Source organism: Cryptomeria japonica, chromosome 5 (genome assembly GCF_030272615.1).
Source record: "Cryptomeria japonica chromosome 5, Sugi_1.0, whole genome shotgun sequence".
NCBI lineage: Eukaryota > Viridiplantae > Streptophyta > Pinopsida > Cupressales > Cupressaceae > Cryptomeria > Cryptomeria japonica.
In genome coordinates this window covers 498,415,036-498,437,489 of record NC_081409.1, presented here as the reverse complement: position 1 = coordinate 498,437,489, position 22,454 = coordinate 498,415,036, and the positions used below count along the sequence as shown (strand labels likewise).

At 36.3% G+C, this 22,454-nt stretch overlaps 1 protein-coding gene across 1 annotated transcript in view; it reads left to right on the top strand.

Annotated features, from left to right (window-relative positions):
- Positions 1-4,798, top strand: part of LOC131875952 (uncharacterized) — a 76,157-nt gene extending 71,359 nt beyond the window's left edge. Inside the window, exon 2 of the mRNA XM_059220693.1 lies at positions 4,277-4,798. Coding sequence (XP_059076676.1) covers positions 4,277-4,798 — 522 coding nt within the window. The remainder of the gene's footprint in view (positions 1-4,276) is intronic.
- The last annotated feature ends 17,656 nt before the right edge of the window (positions 4,799-22,454 follow it).

Here is a 22,454-nt window from a genome sequence, read left to right as displayed (position 1 = left end):
TTATTGAAACTGAGACCCATCAAATAGCATGTGAAATCAAACGAATGGAAGAACTCATCCAATCCTCTATGAATGAGGATAATATTGTAGATGATGTTAATCGACCGGAAATGGATGAAGAAGAGATTATTCAAGATGACGAGGTCTATCCTCTCAATAAAAAGGATGACTCCATTATTCATGTTGTTGATGATGTTTAGGACATAGTTGATCTATTTGGAGACAACAATGCACCATATATGGAGCCTCTTGCAATCACTAATGTATAGGTTACCATAGTTGAGCAATCGACAACTCAACTAAAAGTGGACAATCCACTGGAAACATCACAACTAGAGAAACCCCAATCTCCATTGGTCATTGAAGATATTCAAAAGGAGTCTACTGAAAAATTTGTCACTCAGTCCTCTAAAAAAGAAACAGAGAAGAATCAATAGAAAGCAATCATTAAGGTTGTATCCTATGAACTAGCAAAGAAAAAACAACTTGATGAGGATGATGATGATTCTTTAAGTATTTCAGGACCTATTGATATGACCAACATGAGCACATCAGAAATGATGAAGATTGCAAGTGTCATGCAATCTAGAGCGCATAAGAAGAGACTGAAAGAGCAAAGGTTGAAGCTGAAACAATTCAAGCTGTCAGAATAAAAGAAAGAAACATTAGAGGTGGAAGCAAGATACTTTCCTCCCATTTCAATAACATTTCTCAACAAATATTTGTTGTGTGACAGAGCCATTTTTCCACTATCAATATCCTTTGCCAGTTTTTCTCCATACTTCTTGTGACTCTTTTCAGCATAGAGTTGAGCAGCATCTTCTAGTGACTTGATTTGATCAGATGCATCTGCAACTAACTGACCAAGTTTGCTAATAGGTGTAGGTAGATGTGTTGTAGATGTTTCCAATAGCAGACCAGATAAAATATCTACTGCACTCCCCAATTCTAGGAGTCTATCTTAGAAAGAATGCATAAGAAACTTGCTGGCTGGATTGGAAAAACTCTAATAAGTGTTGGTAAACTCTAGCTTCTGTCGGTCTCTCTTCAAGGTGTCCCAATCTATTTTCTATTGACATTCAAGATATCCATTGCTATGGCTAAGAAACTTGAGAAAATCCAAATAAGTTTTCTATGGACGGGGATGGAGGAAAATTCCAGACTCAGCTTAGTCAATAGGGAGGTGGTGTGCAAACCTAAGTACATGGGAGGCCTAGGGATCATAAAAATTTCAGACCTGAACAAGGCTTTGCTGACTAAAATTGGTTGGAATCTTATGAAGGACAAAGCTGACTGGAGAAAGATTATGAGGGAAAAGTATTTTAATCACACCCCCTTCTCTTCCCTTCTTTCTTCTAATGAGCATTCCCTTGGTTCTAAGATATGGAACAACACCGTAAAGATACTTAAATAGAGCCTAAAATGGCAAGTGGGAAATGGTGAGAAAATCATATTCTAGGAGGACAACTGGATTGGCGATAGACCCCTAGCCTCTTCCCATTTTAGTTGCCTCATGGGAACTCTCAAGGACTCGTTGGGTCCTCTTGTGATGAATTATGTTTCTCCCTCTCACTGCTGGTTGAGGCTTGTTGATGGTCTTGGAGATAATACTCATTGGGACCATTTGGTAGGAGAGTTACAATCTCTTCTTGAGGAGGTCAGGATCCCTCGATTCACTTATACTAATAAGTTTGTTTGGGCTATGAATCCATCAGGGTCTTTCAGTGTTAAGTCATCCTACAATCTCTTGTTTGCCCCTGTGAACGATTGCTACAACTGGAGAGAAGTTTGGAATTCTCAACTTATCCCTAAAATAAACTTCTTCTGGTGAACAACTCCACATGGGAAGATCCTTACTATTGATAACCTTAAAAGGAGAGGCTTCCTATTAGCTAATTAGTGTTTCATGTGTAATTGTGTTGAGGAAAGCATAAATCATCTTTTTATCCATTGCCTCTTCACTTCTATGGTCTGGCACAAAGTTTTACAAAAAAATAATATTGCACGGACCTTCTTGGAAGACTTGTAACAATTTATCAGCAACTAGAAGTGCCCCTCCACCCACCCTCCGATTAGACAATTTTGGAGCCTCATCCATCCCCATATCTGTTGACATATTTGGAAGGAAAGGAACAACTAGATATTCCATGAAACTAATAACTCTGTTGACATGGTGGTTGACATAACAGAAAAGCTCCTCAGGGAGAATGCTTTGGTCTGCAAATGGAAAACACTAAAATCTACCCCTCTGGTGATGGATTGCAATTGGATTAGGACATGGAATGTGCCAGACAACTTCCTCTAATATGACAACTCAAAAAAATTGGAGAGGCTTAACACTAGATGGTCAACCCCACCCCCCTCATGGGTCAAACTTAACTTTGATGGCGCCGCTAATAGTGGAGTTACGGTAGGAGGTGGAATTATTAGGGATAGCTTGGGCAACTGGATTCTAGCCTATACAGGGAATTTTGGCTCTGTCTCTAGTAACATGGCTAAAGCCCTTGCACTCTTTTGGGGGCTTAAATTTTCTCTTGATATAAGTGCTAAAAGACTGATCATTGAAAGGGACTCTAAGCTGATTATTGAGGCGGCTAAAGGAGTTTCAGGGGTTAGCTGGCTGATTAGAAACATAATCAAGGACATATGGTCTATGATAGCCTAGCTTGAGGAATTTCAAATTTGACACATTTATAGAGAGGGAAACTCGATGGTGGACTCTCTAGCTACAACGAGCCTTGAGATAAAAGGTATGAGGTGTTGGAGACACCTAGATTCACTTTCTAATAGACAAAAGTCCCTAATCGGGAGAGACCAAAATTTCTCTACTTGCCAATGATGTGCTATGTCCTTTTTTATGGGTGGATGTTTTGGCCATCTACAATGTCAAGCTACAAGAGGGAAATTCAAATTTAAATTGGGTAGGCTATGCCAAGGTGGCTTTCGGTGGTCCCCATTTTATCCACCGCACTGGTCTAGTGATGACATGGCTGACCACTGATAATTGTGTTACCAAAGGATTGAAGTGTCAACTTTTAATCATTCACTTGATAGAACATAGCAAGTACATCACTTATTACTATAACTAGAATTTAAGATTTCTCCATAATAAAGATCTTTACAAGTTGGCAGATGAATAAAGAGGTGTCCCTTTGCATGCTTACCAGAGCTATCAGACGCATGCCTTGGGAAACACCATAAAAGATAATTATTGTAGCTCTCATTGAACTTTGGCTAAATCTCTATCGATTTTTCTTATCTTCCACTCTGGTTTTTCCCTCTGCATAACCATTTTTAGTTTTGCACAGATTACCAACTTCACTCTGGAGGAATTTGTTATGGGGGGGGGGGGGGATTTAGTCCAAGTTGAGCTAGACATTATTGATGACTGCTTCCGCAATGATCCATGCATTTGGATGTATGCCAAGGAAGGGGGCATCATTCCATTCGTGGAAGCCATGACTGGGTTTGACAAAAAACTCTCCATGTAGTTTGTCAGTAGCTGGAATGACAGGAGAGTTATTATGGGGGACATTTTGTTTGAAATCAATGAGGACGTCATTGCCCAAGCTACAGGTCTTTCAACTAAGGGAAGGAAGTGGAAGAAAACCAGCAGGGTCGCAGATGAGACCAGTATGAACCGCTTCTACAAAAAGGGTGAGGAACCTGTTAAGATGTGTGGGGTTTTAACAAAGAATGCCTACCTTACCCATGGGACCAAGTGTACAAAATTATTATGAAATACTTTACCCTTGAGGGAAGGTATGGTGTTTTCTATTATTACCATTTCATGTTGCTCAATAATTTTCGCAACCATGATACTATTTCTTTTCCATTCTTTTTACTGCATGCCTTAGAGTCTACTTTTAAATAATTCTGCCATTGCATGAGTCAAGACAACAATTATACCATCCTCCACCAAGGTTTGATGTTTCGGCTCTAGAATTTCCATAGGGCCCTATGTCCTCCTAAACCCATCTCTATTTAACCTGCTCCCTCCCTCCAGGGCCCCCTTGCTTGTACTAAAAAAAGTAACAAAAAGACCTCGAAAAATCCTATTATGCCTTGTCAATCCCCTGACCATGCCCCTCTCATTTCCCCCAAAATTGGGGTGAAAAACAAAAGCAACCCTTCTTCTGCTAAACCTACCTCCAAGAAACCCAAGAAAGAACCTATGATCCTATTAGTTGAGTCTAATGTGGAGGACATTGTGGCCCCATGAAGATCCCATAGATTTTCTAGAAAACCTCGAATAAAACAATTTTTTGTGAGGAAGAACTATGTTAATGAGGGTGAGGAAGATTCTGAGAAGGCAGAAAGTGATAAGGTTGAGGATGATATGGAGGCCACAGAGGGCTCTAAATCCTCCAAGATGGATACTAATGCCCCTAAATATGAGACTATCAAGGATGATAATAAGAATGCCTCCCCTTATTCTAACACTTCCCCCCTGCATATCTCTGAGGAGGACAGGAGAAAGTCTGAGGGCAGGCAGACTGCTGCTAAAGGTGGAGAGAAGGAGGAGGTGGTGCATTGTGCAGGTTGTAATTCTATCTCCAAGGACTTGAATAGAGTGAAGAAGAAGTTTGACTATCTAGCTTCCCATGTCAACAAAATTGGGAAATTTACCATTAAAGTCATGCACTCCTCGGCCACTTCAATGCGCTTGTTGCACCAGGAAAAAATGAAACAGGGTGGGCTGGAAGGCGACACCACGAAGGAACTATTTGAGTTCCTAGCTCAAAATTGGACTGGGCTTCTGCTCTCCCAGCACATGGGAGCTATAAAACATGATTAATGGTGGAAGCTTTTCTTTTTTGTTATAGTTTTAATTTCAAGATCGGCTGGATCCTTGTTAAGTTTAATTTCCTTATTAGTCATATGAGGCTTGCCAAGACTCTTGCTACTTTCCTTAGTTTTTATAGTATGAACAATATTCTTATTATCTGTTGTTTACATTTCTATTTGGATGAGATTGTTATCAATCTTGGGTTATCTTATAGCTGTAGGCAGTTTTTGGTTTTGATGATTAAGATAGGGATTGGTTGACTATCATTTGGAAGCTATGTTTGTGTTGGTTATGCTCTCTCTAAGGCTTACTGTGTATTCTAGGTCAGCCCCCTTGTTTTGGTTACTTTATTATAAAAAACATAATAGTGATTTAGGCAAACTTGAGTAAAGATTTATTTGATTTAAACTTGTTAAAATTATTTTCTTGGGAAACACCCCATCTTTCATACATATTTTTATTAACAAAATGATTGATTGAAATGTTTTTTCATCCTTATAAAATATCATTAAATATTGTTATGAGAAGTTTCATACAAAAAAATTTATATTTTTTTAAAAATAGTAGCATTTCTGACTTATTATTTTCAAATTTGTAATGTTTATATAGATACTCAACGACTAATTATTTTAAATATAAGATTTCATTTCTTAACTTAAATCTTGTATTTCAAAATTCTTAGTTTTTTTAAATATTTTTTTGTACTAGATGCTTGGATTATTACAAATGATAATGTAATAGCAATTTTAAAAAACATGGGTAAAGTTTTATTTGAATTAGAAGAAATTTTGTTAAAATTATCTTCTTTAGGAGATATCTCATCATTAATAGATGTTTCTATTACTAAAATCATTCATTGAACTAATTTTAGTATGCATAGAAATTATCATTAGATATTGTTAGGGTAAGTTATCATACTAAATGATTTAAAATTTTAATAAATCCCCAACAACCAATCATTTTAAAAATTTAAATAATAGCTACCAATACCTTAACAATATCTAATGATAAATAGTAGCTACCAATCCCCTAACAATATATAATGATAAATAGTAGCTACCGATCCCCAAGGGAGAGATATTGCCACAAGATCTCCTATTACTCTTCAATGTCTTCAAGGCTCCTAATTGATGATGAATGCTTGATGAAATTCTAGATGAATGTTGTTGAATATTGTTGAAGGCTCTACATAGGTTCTCTTTCACTACATAGAAGGCTCCTTATGCTTGGTCTGCTGAAAACTCCTTAGACTAGATAGATCTTCATTGCCTTCAAATGAAGAAAAAGAGATCTTATGTATGAAACCATAGATCTTAATTTCAACTTAATTCTGCCTTTAGGCCGACCTAGGAATTAAATTTTCTGCCAATCTTTTGAGGTTAAGCATTATAATATCATAGAATTGTTTTCCTGAAATTTTGGGAAAAAAGTCGAGGACCATGTGCATTCTGGCCATGGTTTAACCAACTTTTCACCAAATTTTAAGCACAGTTAGATATGATGATATTAGAGAAAATCCCAAAGTTACAACTAATTTCAAGGTGTTTTGATATGCGAAATCGAGCTTTAAAGGTTGAAATAGGACATAATTAGGGTTTATGATTAAATGGTTTATTGGAGGAATAAAATAAAAAGGGGCACAGTTAGGGTAAAGGGACCAATTTTATAATGTGTGAAGTGATGAAATAGGACTTTAGATTTAATTAAATTAATTTATTAAATGCTTAAAGGGAAATTAGAAATGCAAGATGCAAGACACACTAAGGCAGGTGCTAACCTAAGTGTGAAATTGTACCACCCTAGCAAGGGTGTACAATTTATGACACTACATTTAGCCCCCACTTTAGCCATCATATGCCACTACGTGCATATGTAAGCTAAAGTACAAAAAAGTAAACATCATGAAAAAGGATATATCCACAAGTTGTCGGATGAAGCCCTCAATGGTATCTACAGTACATAGTTAGGATCTGCACCCTACAAAAGCACATGTTAGATAAAATCACAAAATCACCTAAATTCTTACTAAAGAAGGTGCTGAAAATTTGAGGGTAGGTATATGCCCCCCTATTTTGGCTTGCTAATTTTAGTGAGTTGAAACAGGGTATCATGCTTACCACATTAAATTCTGAAATAAGATTGATGACAAATGCTTACAAGAAGATTTGATACAAGATCAAAAATTAATGTAGTATCATTTGACAAAAAAGAGAAAAAAGCCTCAATTCCAACACAACAAAGAGTGTGAGGGTTTGAGAGCTCTCTAAAACAAGATGAAAGATTTAAATGGAAAAAAATGCAAAGAGAAGGAATAAGAGATTGAAAAGCATGAATACACACTTTGGTGATCCATGAGAGGAAAAAAGGAACCATGGAAATCTTGCCCCTAAAACTAGGTGATCCATGGAGAAAAGGACATGGAAAACTAGCCCCCAGAGTCTGTTTGGGTGATCCATGTAAGGGAGGAGAGTGAGAACACAATTAGTTCCACTCAACCTCATGCATGTGTGTGAAAGTAGGACAAGGATACCTACCTTAGACACCAAGAAGATATCCATCATGCAACAATGTCATAAATCCAAGCAAGAGAGGGAATACTTTTCAAGCAAGGATAGATAGTTGAAAAGAGATATCTTGTTATATAAGTGTAAAGGAGATCCTTGGACGAGAAGAGATCTTTGTTCAAAAGACATCTACCTTCAAGAGGAGTTGTCTTAGACAAATATAACATCTTCTATAACTAATGAATGCAAGAGCTTTGAAAAGAGCAAAGGATTGGGATGACATCAAAGAGATTATTTATAACAACACTCTTCTAAAGATATGCACATGAACAAAATAGAAGGGTGTATTATAAAAGATACTACTCAATGAAGAAAATAAATTGATGAATGATCAAAGACTTCCAACACCAAGGAGGAGGTCCCAATTAAGGATATGTACTTAAGATCCCCATTAGGGATGCTTGTTCCAATATGAGAGAAGGAATTCAAGTATGAATACACCTCTACAATTAATAAGAAATCCTTATAGAAGACACTACTTCACAAAGGAGAAATTTTAATCTTAAGAAGGAGAGATTTTTGAAATCACTCTTGCCCCCATATATAGGGAGAAGAGTTGAGATAGAAATAGGCTATTATGTTGCTTCCAAAAGTATTATTACATGTGAAATTTTACCATCATGAATGACAATGAGCCCCTGGTAAGTGAGCTACCAATGTCACATAATGATGACCAACATAATAGCCATTAATGTTATTTAAAGACATGATAGATTGAATGAGGTATTTGAATATGACATGTTAAATTCTCTACTATAAATGAGATTAAAAACATGTATAAAATGATGAATGTTAAAAAGTCTTTAGAAAGAGAGAAGTTTCTAGGAGAAGAATAGGCCACTAGGTAATACTTCTCTTGCACACAAGAAATATTAGGAGAGGGATAAGTATAATTCATTAGAGCCTTATTCCTAGAAGAAGGAATTTTAAAATGAGTAGAAGATAAAGTCTAATAAGTGGGATTAGAAATCTCTTAATGAGATTCATAAAGAGATTTGTTCATCACCAAGATGTCCTTATGAGGGGATAATTGTTGAAAGAAGTAGAAGATGATTTAATCAAGGTGAGGTTATCATCACTACTAAATATAGCATTCACATTGAGAGATGGTCTTTTAGATACTTTGGTGGGCTTAGAAGGACTATATCCAAGTCCAAATGAAGCTTCATGTGTATCATGTTCTAAAGGAACTTTAATTCCTTGTTCATTTATGCCGCAACCATTTCCATCATAGCCACTCTTATCTAAAATGTGAAAACAAGAACCATAAAGGGATGCCAAATCAGAAGGAGATGGTTATGCCTCATAGTTCTCAGTGCTATATGAATTAGATGAAGGATTTGAAGAATCATTTGAATTAGAAGCAGCCAAAAATTGGTTACTTAGTTGTTTAGACAAAGTAGGTTTCTCTTTAGGTTCATCCTTAGATTTCTCCTTCTTAGTCTTAGATCCATTACAAGGTACCATATATTCTCCTATAAAAGCAGGGGTAAAGTCTAGAGATCCCTAATCATCATTTGCAAGCACTTCTTCAAGAGAAAAGATATCCTTTGGAGTAGATTCCAATTGAGTAGAAGAATTGAGAGTACTAGAAGAAACAAAATCATTAAAGGAAATAGATGTATTTGAAAAAGAAGAAGTATTGGAAAAAGAATGGGAAGCAGTTGAACAAGAAGATCTAGATTTTAATTATTCTTGAAGTTTGATATCAGTTAATAAGGTGTATGTCATATTGTTATAAATGAATTTGACTTGCCTATGCAAAGTTGAGGGGATGGCTTGCATGCTATGAATCCAAGGAATCCCTAATAGAAGGTTATATGTTAAATTACCAAGCATAACATGAATAGGTGTAGGTAACACAATAGGACCTACCTTAACAGGCAAGGTTATGATACCTAGACATTGTTTAGAAACATTATCAAAGCCTTGAATAGTAAGAGAAGAAGATTCGATGAGAGAACGATCCACTTTAATATTATCCAATAATTCCACACCACGAACATTAAGGCTAGATCCATTGTCCACAAGGGTTCATCTTATAGAACTATCATGGATAATAGCCACAATCATAAAAGGATCATATTGATTTTGGATTTCAAGAGAAGGTAAGTCATCTTGTGTGAATACAATTTGAGCTTTGGATTTTTTTATAGGATCAATCAAAGCGGACATGCTATTAGGTGTCATTGCACATGGGACATCTATGTTTTTAAAAGCATCTTGTAACATCCCATGATAAGTAGGTGAAGTTTGAACCAAATCCCATGATAAGCATCTTGTAACATCTTGTTCAATGAGATCATACTCCTTACTAATATTTGATATACAAGGTGCTTGTGGAAGAATAGATTGAGAGAGAGGAAGTGAAGTTGGGATAACTGGAGGAGGACTAGGTTGCCTATTGTTTCTTGTGTTGTAAGTATGAGAAACCATATGATAAATCTCTCCAGTAATTTTCTTAGCATACTCATAAGAGCTCTTAGTAGGATAACCTCCTTGCACAGTAATAATAGGTTTCTTAGGAGTGCAAAAAGAATCATTATCATAACCACCTTTAACCACTAAGAGAGGCTTATGTGGGGAATTTTGAGAAGGACAAGCACCTTGAACTGTGAAGAGTGGTTTATTAGGTGTTTCATTCACATGTATCAAATTGATTGAGGATGGTTTAGAAATTTCAAAGGTGTCCTTAGAAGAAGAATGAGCAAGATTGTTGGAAGAATTGTTGATAGTCTCTCCTTGCACTAAAGTGTTATCATGGATAAGACCAATTTTAGGAGGGAGACTAGAAGTAGGAATTGATGTTTTAGAAGAAAGAGTATTACTAGGAAAGGTCATATCATCCTCTATCATCAAAGGATCTACATGGGGAATAAACTCTCCAGGAGAAGGATCAACATTACTCTTTAAAGTCTCACCTTTGAGAGGGAGATCTTTGAAAAAGATTTTAACCATATTATCTTGAACTAGGGTATCCTTATGAGTAGAACCAAGTTGAGGAGAGGGAGAATGATTGAGATTCATGGAAGGTGAGATGCTATCAAGAAAGTTATCAATCATGATTTAATCCCCTTTGGCTAGGGTTATCTCTTGGGGGAGAGAATAATCAACACTTTCTTTGAACGGTTCATCCCAAATAGTGAGGTCATTAAAAAAAGTATTAGAAATATGTTGCACAAAGATGTACTTATTGCTATTTCCAATTTTGGGAGAAAGGATAACATTGTTCATTAATTATTCATCCTTAGGAAGAAGAGAATCACTACATGTATTTAAATCATCCTCTTTCCTCAAAATGTGTTTAATAGGATCTTTATTGGAGAGAGAATTAAGTAAATTTGTCATGGTTTCATCTTATTTCTCTAAGGCATCTTTAGGGATAAGACAAGCTTTAGGAGAAGGGCAATCATTTCTCATTAATGCATCATCTCTAGTGGGAATTTTGTTGAAAGCAATAGAGGAAATGCCATCACTAGGAAAAGTAGGGACAATAACATCTTTTTGTACAAAATAAACCTCATGAGAGGAGTATTCTTTTTGAAGGAGATGAACATCTCTCCCTAAAGATTCATGCTTAGGAAGGAGATCTTTAGAAGAAGTGCTCATAACCTCTTGTTGTATGAACATGCCCCCATTGGTAAGACCAAATTTAGGAGAAGATAAGTCAATGTCTATCAATACCTTTTCACTTAGAGAGGAATCATGTAGGGAAGGTAAGGTAACATTAAGAAAGGTTTTTATGATATCATCATCTTCCTCTAAGATAGCTATATGAGAAGGGCACATATTAGGAGAATTGTCAAGATCACTCTTCAAATCTTCATCCTTAGAGAATGAGAGATTTTTGAAGGGACTGATAACAAATATTTTAGGCACTAAAATGTTTTCATGGATAGGAGAAGGTTTTATAAGAGATGGAAAAATTGAAACAAGGGAAGCTACCCATTATCACATTTAGGAAATGAATGCATCATGACAAAAAAATTCCTCTTTCAAATGATAACATAGGCAAAATAGAAGAAAATGTTCAATTTTAACCAATGTAAGCACTCTAAATGTTGATTTAGAAAATGAAATTTATGATTGAAATGTGTTCCAAAATCAGGTCTGAAATTAATGATCCAAATTAAGCTATCAACGAGCTCAATTTTCAATTGAAATATTAGGGTTTTAACAAAATTAACCTCTACATTTTGAAATTTGCAAGAAATTGAAACTTGTAAATGTAAATTTAAATTTAAAATAGAAAAAACACTTACATATGAGAACATAAATCAAAATTAAATAAGGTTGTATTCATGTTAGGTTCACCAAAATGTGGGGGCGGGAAAAGCGAGATCGGGTGACTAGGACCTAATCCTACTTTTGCCAACACATTGGGAATACAAAAGAGCCTAGGAAGATAACTCAATTTGGCTACTTCTTGTGAGAAAGAGAGAGCCAAGGATTACCTCTTAGGGTTTCTATTCCTCTTGTTGCAAATGATGATAAAAACTAGGGTTTGAATGATCAACTAGGCTAGGAGGTGAAGAATGAAGCATAAATGAACTTGAAATTGAACAAACTGGTAGATCTAAAACTGAGATACTGAAAGCATGAAAGGGAGAGGATTTTGAATGTGTACCTGACACTTCAAATTGAGCCAAACTGACCTAGACCAGGGTGCCACACCACTATCATGTTTCTATAGATAGGAGGCTGCAACTGAAAGACTGCAAATCTAATGACTTGAAGCTGCAACATGCTAAAATTCATTGAAAAGCAGAGGGACCATGGCGCCATGCCACTGTCCTGGGCAGGACCAGATCACCATGCCCCTATCCCAGGAATATTAGGATAGATCTAATGAATTTTTTTTAATGTCATTGAAGACTCCACATAGGATTCTCTTTCACTACATAGATGGCTTCTTAAACTAGATAGATCTTCATTGCCTTCAAATGAAGAAAGAGATATCTTATGTATGAAACCCCAAATCTTAATTTCAACATAATTACACCTTTAGGCTGACCTAGAAATTGAATTTACCACCAATCTTTTGGGATTAAGCATTATAATATCATAGAATTGTGCTCTCAAAATTTCGGGAAAAAAGTCGAGGACCATGTGCATTCCCGCCACAGTCCGACCAAATTTTCACCAATTTTTTAGGGTCATTAGATATAATTATATTAGAGGGAATCCAAAAGTTACAGGTGATTTTGAGGTGTTTTGATATGCAAAATTTGGCCTTAAAGGTTGGAATAGGACATAATTAGGGTTTATCATTAAATGATTTATTGGAGGAATAAAATAAAAAGGGGCACACTTAGGGTAAAGGGTCCAATTTTATAATGTGTGAAGTGATGAAATAGGACTTTATATTTAATTAAATTAATTAATTAAATTCTTATAGGTAAATTAGAAATGCAAGATGCAAGACACACTAAGGCCAGTACTAGCCTAAGTATGAAATTGTACCACCCTAGCAAGGGTGTACAATTTACGACACTACAGGTTTAAGCATTTTTTTATTAATGTTTTGGGTTTCGTTATTAAAGTGTTAATTGCTTAAGGTTCTGGTAATCTATGAAAACTGATTCACTCCCCCTCTCAGTTGTCTTCTGGTTATTTGAATTGTCTAACAATTGGTATTGGATCTTCGGTCCTCTCTACAGAAATCTTAACCACTTGAGGAAGATCCCATGGCAACTAACAATTCAAGTTCATCTAGTTCTTCTAGACCTTTCTTTTGAAGGAATATTCTGAGGCTTGATGGAACAAATTACACAGTATGGAAGATTCAAATGCAGACTCATCTGAGATGTCTTGGAAATGAAATTTGGGAGATCACACAGAATGGTATCACACCCTATAATCCAGGATCTGGCAATCCTCCTCTGACAAACCTGGACAAGGAGCTTGAGAATGATTGTAGATCAAGAGAAGACCTCTTGTATGCACTTTCTAATCAACAAATAATGGGATTAACTGACAAATCATCTAGAAAGGATATATGGGATAAGTTGGAGACTCTTAATGAAGGTGACCCTATAGTGAAAATTTCTAAACATGGTGGTTACGGGGTGAGATATGAAAACCTGAAGATGGAAGAAGATGAAAGGATTATTGCATTCATGGAAAGGGTAAATGAGATTGTTATGGGAATTCAATGTTGTGGTGGAAATGTGAGCGAAGATGAAATTGTTTCTAAAGTCCTGACAGCCCTACCACCGACTTACAAAATGAAGGCTACTACTATTAATGAGTTGAGAACAATGGCTAATACATCTGTTAACATAGATAATTTGGTTGGGAAACTATCTTCTTTTGAGCTTGAAGAATTTGGACCTTCTGGAGATGTGAAGTTTGAACCTGCTTTTCATGCATCTACATCTACAACCGGTAAGCAAGACTAAAAGCTTTATATGCAAAGGAATTGAAAGATATGAAAAGAGAAGATGATGAGTTTGAGCAACTTGAAGCACTATTTGCTAAAAGAGTACCTAAAGGACTACTAGGAAGTAAGTATGAAGGAAAAGAACCTTTTAAAAGTTTTGCATATAATAAGATTGGTCATTTTGCATCTAGATTTCCTGAAAGGAATTCAAGATTTGAAGAAAGAGTTAGAAGATCATTTAAGCCTAACCCTAGATATTAGAACAAGTATAAATACAAGAATAGAGACAAATCATGCTACATAGCAGACGAGGATGGCATTACTGATTCAGATGAATTGACAGAAGACTCTGCTATTGGATCTAACAATGGGAAGGAATGGGTATTCTTAGCTATCAAGGAAGATGGTCCGACACTAGAAGAGAATGTACCTAAAGAGAAGGAACTTGCTGCTAAAATTGAAGACAAGGATGAATGGGTAATTGACAATGGTTGTTCACATCATATGACTCGAGATAAAAGGAAGTTTCGATCTTTGCAAGAATTTGATGGTGGTCTAGTTAGATTTGGAGATGACAAGGCATGTATGATCAAAGGAAAAGGAACTATATCATTGGATGGTAAGAACAATACTGACAATGTTTATTATGTTGAAGGTTTGAGGTATAATCTCTTGAGTGTAGGACAATGGGATTTCAATTACAGTTCAAGGATGGGAAATGCAAATTCATTAACAGATCTGGCTTGGAGATTGCAACCAGTACATAGACAAAAGGTAATATATTTCATTTGAACTTTGGTGAGAAGACATGCTTGATTACACAGATTGATGAGAGTTGGCTATGGCATAAAAGGTTGTGTCATGTAAATTTTAATTGCATTGTGAAGATCAGTTCAACAAAGGCAGTTAGGGATATACCTAAGATTATGAATCCCTATAATCCGGTATTTAAAGAATATCAAATGGGGAAATAGGTTAGAACCTCTTTTAAAAGTATACAAGACAAATCTAATGATGTTCTTGATCTTATTCATACTGATTTGTGTGGCCCTACTATAGTTAAAATTTTTCAAGGTGATAGATATTTCATGCTAATCTTTGATGATTATTCTAGAATGATGTGGGTTACTTTTCTAAAGGAAAAAGTTGAAGCATTTAAAAAGTTTAAAATCTTTAAGGCTAAAGTGGAAACTCAGATAGGATTGAAGATTAAATGTCTGAGGTCAGATCATGGTGGAGAATTCACATCCGGTGAGTTTAATAGCTTTTGTGAGAAGCATGGTATAAGAAGACAATTTTTTGCTCCTCGGACACCTCAGCAGAATGGAGTTGTCATTTGAAAATCCAACATATAGTAGTTCATGAGATTCCAAGGGTCACACAAACCCCTTGAGAATCAAAGCCCAATAGTCACATTTGTTTATTACATAATAAAATCTAAAAACTATGAAATTTTTTAAAAATCTATATGAAATTTTATCCTAACTTTAACTAGGCACAACTTTCTACTCGGGACTCAAAATTACGAGTCGTTTAACTTGTTGGAAAGGTCTCCAAGAGTTAGAAGAAAATTCCTACAAGAATGTGCCTATGACAACATTCTAAAGGATAGGCCAAACTTTCAAGGGCTAAAAATGCCTCGAAGGCCTTCAAAAATGACAATTACTAACGTATAGAAAAACTTAAAAAAATATAATTTTTTTTTCCACTATTTTAGATTTGCTTCTGATCAAGTAGCCAATCTCAAACAATGAAAAGCTTCAAGGCTTGGACAACATAACAAGGATAACAATCCTTCTACTCTTCAGGCTCTGCAAAACCTAGGTGGGTGTACCTTTGATGCATTAAATCAAACCCTTTACACACATAACAACATCAATAGAAAGCAGATAAATCTCATAGGGCTCAACAACAAGGAGGTTACTGTAGATGGGCTAGATCTACATTGATATCTCAACTAGATTGGAGCATGAGATAGGTGGAACAAACTAAGCCTACAGAATAAAAGTAAATGGATATGATTATTAAAACTCTCTAAGAATCCCTAGAATCTGCAGGACCAGTGCCTTATCAAAGGGCATGGAGTCATACATCAATCTGCAAATGAAAAATTCTATTGCAAATCCAATTTATTAAGAAAGATATCTTTGTATTAATGCTTGACATTAATACATTCTAAACTCAAACAAAGGATCATACATATTCAGACATTATCCTGAATCCAAAATGATTATTCATAGAATTTAAACTCTTCCTTAAAGAGTACCTAAGAACACTCATTAAACTCTCACTTTGAGAGGACAAACCCAAACTCCCTTGAAGACTGGATTCATTGAAAATAATAGGAGGCCTAGAGATAATCCAATAAAATATATATATGCCTTACATATATGTGATCTGCAACAGAAAAAATCTATAGCAAGAAGATACTCTATTACTTGAAAAGGAACATCCACTATACAAATTTGGAAAAAACTCAGAATTGGAAACCAAGATTCAGGAGCCTTGCTCACAAAAAAATTGGAACCCTTACAAAATGAGAAGACCCTCAAATAAGAAGGAAAGAGAGGAAAAAATAAGATTTCATTCTCTGACAATAGAAACTTCCCTATCCTTCAGCAATAACTGTTTCACACAACTTGGCCTGCAAAACATCCAATCTTTCTCACTAAAAAATCCAATCTAAGATCCTCAGGTAACTTCCCCAAAAATACTTGTTGTGGGTTACACTTGACTACAAAATCAGATTCCTTGGATAAAAAGCTTTCCAATGATATATAACACTTATATATCAAGCAAAAAATATTCCTTTAGTCATCAATCCCTTTGCATGTCGGTTTTTTGCCTTTTCACCAATCAAAAATTATATTTTAAACCTCTTAATTTTTCCGCGCAGATCTCTGCCATGCATTTCCACCATGTGGAATCTTCTGGTTCATTCCAGGGCCCTTATCCTGCCACCACAGCACTGCCTAGGTTCAACACTAGAATGAAGCTCTTTGTTTCTTTTTATCGCTGATCCACGATGGATATCTATCATGCATCTCCACATAGTGGATCAATGACCACCATTGGATCCTTTCCAACCCACTCGTTCTTTAATTCCTCTGGACTACTTTCTTTTTCCATCAGGCCCCACTACCTGGTCACCAAGTTGCGGCTTTTAGCCATCGAGCAACTTTTCATTGTGACTTGGTGACAGTTGCTGATCTACCTAGGATCACCGTTGATCTGCCCTAACTTGTCCAACTTTTACCTCGCCTGAGCGGATCCCATTATCACTTTCTCTTCTAGCGGGCCCGATATGTGTCACATTCTAACTTGCCCTTGGATCCATCTACCCACCACCTTGGACTTGCCACTAGACTTGGGCCTACCTTGATTTTTCTTATACTCCTACTACATGGCATGTCCTAACTTGCCCCAAGTCCACCTGGATTGCCACCTTAACTACCACCTCATTAGTCACTATGTTTCATGTGATAACCATTAGGCACTTTCACATGGCGGTATAGCAACAGTCATAGATCTTCCCTCAAGATTCTCGATCCTTAATGCCTGGGCTGCTTTCCTTTCAGCACACATGCTTTATCGCCAAGTTGCATGGGATACCTGGTGAGAACCTTCAGATCGTGAAATGGTGATAACCATTGGATCATCTCACCCAACCGTTAGATCGTCTTAACCTACACGAGATTTAGCTTCTCTAAATGGCTCTCTCTTATTGCATGGTATCAATGCATGGCATCTCTGGATTCACTCTGAGATCCTCTTGGACTCCACCTATCCAGTCAGGCCTACCACTTGTCAACCTCTGGTTCACCACCTCTTTTGGTTTGTTCAGCATTAGCCTTTCGACCAAACTTCCTCTTCGGCTAGCCATTTTCTTGTCTCATTGAAACCTCATTTTCATCGATGCCTTCACTTTTTGATGGAACCAGTTGATACTTCTTTGATGTGCCTTTGTCGATGGATCCGAGCATTTGGTGAACTATTTTCACGTCTTATCAAAACCTTAGTTTCATCAACACCTTCTATGTCAATGAAACTGATGCCTTTGGTGAGTCCCTTCAATGATCCATCGAAACCATGGTCTACTCGATGTACGCCTTGATGATATGCCACGTGACACCCTTTGATTGGCTCTGGAGTTTACAATTGGGCGCCACCTATCACGAGGGTATTCATTTTGGGCTCTCCACTTTGACACCTTAGCACGGCCTCCACTAGCCACCAAAATGAACTGCCTACCTTAACCGCATGCACTAACTGTTGGCCATGGTTCACTGCTAGTGGTTTGTCACTAAGTCGCAGGCAATGTCTGGCGAGCATTTTTACATCGCGACATAGCAACAGCCCTTGGACCCATCTTGATCACCATTGATCAGCCTTGATCTGCTTGACCTTTAGCCCCTCTGAGTGGCTACATCCTAAGCCATGGTGTTACCATGTGTCTACCACCTCAACAGTCACCAAGTCGTGACCATTAACAGTCGATCACCTTCGCATGGTGGTATAGCGATAGGCATGGATCTGTATTCAACCTACTCATTTTTTAACTTCCCCTTTTGCTATAAAATTAGGTCACCTTGAGACACCTGACCACGTGGGGGGCCCACCACCTGCTTGATAGGCCACTTGCCAAAATCCTAAAAGCTTTGACACTAAAGATGTGCACGACCAAGTATTTAAATACAACAAATTTCCTCCGTGCGGCCAATGTGGGATAAATTTTTATGCCTGAAAGTTCATTTCTTTTGTAAACCTAGTTTGGCACCCAAGTAGAAATGCCTTACACAGGCTGGTTGCATCTGCATTGAAGTTTCTTTGCTTCCCATGTGTGATGTAGGGGATTTGGCGATACACTTGCCAAAAGAATTTGCCTGCAGGTTTTAATTTCTTACACCTTCACATTACAAAGCCACGACCCACGCAAGAGAAACAATTGAACCTTGAACTTTGAACCAAAAAGGTTCAAGTTCAATATGAATTACAACAAAGCGCTACAAAGGTTTAATTTTCTAAATGTTTTCATGAAAAAGTAAAAACCCTAAACCCTTAGAACCACAAATTTGCAGGCAAAGGTCAAATTCTGAATTTTGATAGACTCCAACAGCAAAAAGGCAAGATTTTCAATATATTTGAAATAGTGACAATAGATACATCAAGTGCCATTAGAAAGTCTAGAGCAGAATTTTAAAATGAGCCACTCAAAATCTCAAAAATTTTATACGTCCCAACATGATGCAAAAAAATTGAAGAATATCAAATTGGAAGATAAACTCAGAACTACTCGAGAATTCATCAAAGAACTTCAAGATAACCTGGTTATAGAAAAGAATAAGAGAAAATAATTAAATGTGAAATTGCAAAATCAAGATGATGAAGAAAAAGAAACTCTTCCATATATTGCAAAGAAATTGAGACAAGAGAACATAAACATGAAGAATGAGATGCAAGATTTGACCATGAGACTATGCAAGGATATTGAAGATAGAAAGAGGAATAAAGAAGATTTGGCCAGAAGACTAAATGAAAGATCAAATGAATCTCAAAGGCTTAGTTATGAAAATGATATTCTCAAAACTAATTTGATTCACATGCAACATGACAAAGAGGAACTTTTAAGACAAGTTAGCACTTTGGAAAGTGAGTTGGTCACTGCAAATGAATACAAAGACAAATTCAAGAAGAGTTCATATAATCTTGATGATATGCTCAAAAGTCAAAAACTTGATGGAGAAACAATTGGACTTGGATTTGAACATGGAGAAAGTTTCGGGACTACAAACAACCATGATCAAAACAAACTGGTAAGGCAACCTAATGCTTATAAATTCAATCATAATATAAACTTACCCACTGGTCAATGTTTCAAATGCAATCAAAATGGTCATAACCCAGACAATTGCAGAATGAATGTGAAATGCTATGTTTGTGGTAGATTTGGACATTTATCTAATCAATGCAGAACTCAAACTGGTCAAGGTTATGGAAAAGCTATTCAGAGAAACAATGTAACTTGTTATGCATGTAACAAGATTGGGCATATTGCAAAATTTTGTAGAAGTAAGACTGTACCAACAAACAATAAAGGATCCAATAACAAAGGCAAATAGAAGGTAACTGAAATCAAGCAAGAATTTTCAAAACAATGGATTAGGAAGAGAGATTAGAGAGGTGATAAATCTGTCTCTACATCGGCAGAATAGGTTAATCCTGCACTAGAAGGAGATTCTTCATCTAACTGAGGAATAATCCTTAGGGGTAAGGGAACTAATTGAAAATCATGCATTTACCCTCGGTTGGTGGTAAGAAGTTATATTTCTTCTTTACTGGTGGATATGTGGAGTTTTCACTTCACCGACGAAGCATTTATTGCAGTTTTAAGTTAATTTTTGGTTATAAAGGTTTGGTAACTTCTCATTTTAATTCACCAAGCATCCAAGCATTCAAAGAGAGTGAAATTGAGCAAAGGCATTCTAAAGGTGAAGCAGCAAAGGTCTTTCAGAGCATTCAAGGATTTCTCAGTTAAAAGGTATTTATCTTTCACAATGGCATCTTCATCTTCTATTCCCGAATTCCTAGCAAACCCTACCATTGTGGAGAACATAAAATGACCTAGACCCATTTTCAAGATCATTCCTAAGATAGAAAAACTGGATGACTCCATTGGTGCATTTTCTAGAATCCCAAAGGGAGTTGCATTTGTTGAAGGCCGTAGGGCATACATACATTGTTACATAGAAAGTTTAGGATCTGAAGATTTGATGAACATGTACATGAATGTAATCACTAATAAGAATGGGGTAGTGAAACCGAAACACAAGGTAGTTGAGGATTTAGGTTTCATAGATATCCTCCATATGTCAAAATTCTTAGATGAAGTCATCTGCTATGTCCTTAGCAGGGTTCACAGTGAATTCATGTGGTTGGACATAGTATTTAAGATTACCAATGAAGCTATTAGGGCTATTACTGGTTTACCCTCCATCAGTTCTAGACTTGACAATAAGAAGAAAATCCCTAACAAAGAGGTTATGAGCTTAACCAGAGCTACATTTGGTAACCGATCACTTAGGGTCAATGATATAAAGGATAAAAATGTAAAATTTGCTAGCATGGTCATTGGCTATAAAGTTGGTCATACTAATAGGTTGAATTTTGTATCTAGTTCATGCATTCATAGTGCACATGAGATGATATTAAACAATGCTAAAATTGATATTTGTGAATGGTTAAAGGATGAACTGTTAGAGAATTTGCAAAAAATCAAAGGTGATAAGAAAGGAACCTTCAAATTTGGAAGTCTGATAGTGTGTTTAATTCTTTACTTTTCAAAAGAGATTCCTGGTATAGGACACAAGGATTTTGCCTATAATATTTCTGTTCGAAAATAGATAAAGGAGGCAATTACTGGTATGGGATCTGATAGTGATAAGTTGATGAAAGACAAAGGGAAAGAATTTCCAAGATAAAATGAGACAAAGGGAAAGGATTCCCCAAAGCATTATGGATAAATTTGATAAACAGATATGCTTTGTAGTGAAAAGAGATGAAATTTGGATGGAGGCATTTAGACCCAAAACTGTCTGGATTACTGAAATGGGATATGAGGTGGATTCTCACATCTTAGACTCATATGCTAAAATACTCCTAGATGCTCCACCTGAACCAACAAAGGAGATATTTGGTAATGCTGAAACCATTGAAAGTGGTGTTGCTATGATGAAGAAGAGGAAGAAAAGAGATAAATTTATGAAAGATGCTTCTAAGATGGTAAAGGATGTTAGAAAAGGATTGATGAATCTTGGTGGTATTGTAGCTAGTGTGAATGTAAGTCAATCAGAGCAGAAATAGGTAGCTCACATTTCCCATGTGGCTAATTCATCTGATTATGATAGTGACAGGGGAGCTGAATTCAAGAGAGTGGATAGGAAGAAAAGAAAACCCTCACTAACACCTACTCCATCTCCCAAGAAGTCAAGGACACAGATAACGAAACAACAGGTTGTAAGAGAGCCTAGTGGTCCGAAGAAGAAAGTGACTCCAAAGAAGAAACCAAAACCTAAGGCACCGGATACTCTTACTCCGAAAGAGTTGATAAATGAAATCACCCAAGATGGTAACCTTGGTAATGTGGATAAATTTTATCATTTTTTCAAGGATTCAAATAAGGAAACCATAGAAGAAAGAAACAGTGAATAAAGAAGAGGTTAATGATGGAAATAAGATAGCAGAAGTGGTTAAGGAATCCAGAGATAAGAAGAAACCAACTATAGAACCTCACACTCCACCTAGCACCTCCACCATGGATTACAGACCTACTAATGTGACAGATGTACTTTTAGATTCCATAAAGAAGATTATTGAATGCAATGCCTTAGCATTTAAGGCCATTGATGATACTTTACCTATTTTGAAATTAATTGCACCTGATTGTAAGATAGATCATATTTCTGGATCTTTAGGTAAATTGGACACATTGTCCAAATTCATTGCTTCAAATATTTTAACTATAGATAAAATTAATGAAGAGACTATTAAGGAAAGGGTGAATAAGGAGAAAGGTGAATTCTTTGATAAGACTATTAAGGACTGTACAGAGCATATTGATTCTTTGTTATCGGTACTTAATTCCACTATTTTGGAATATAAAGAATTGTATAAGGAAGCATGCAAGCCTCACCACCTTACAAAGGATATTGATGAGGAGATA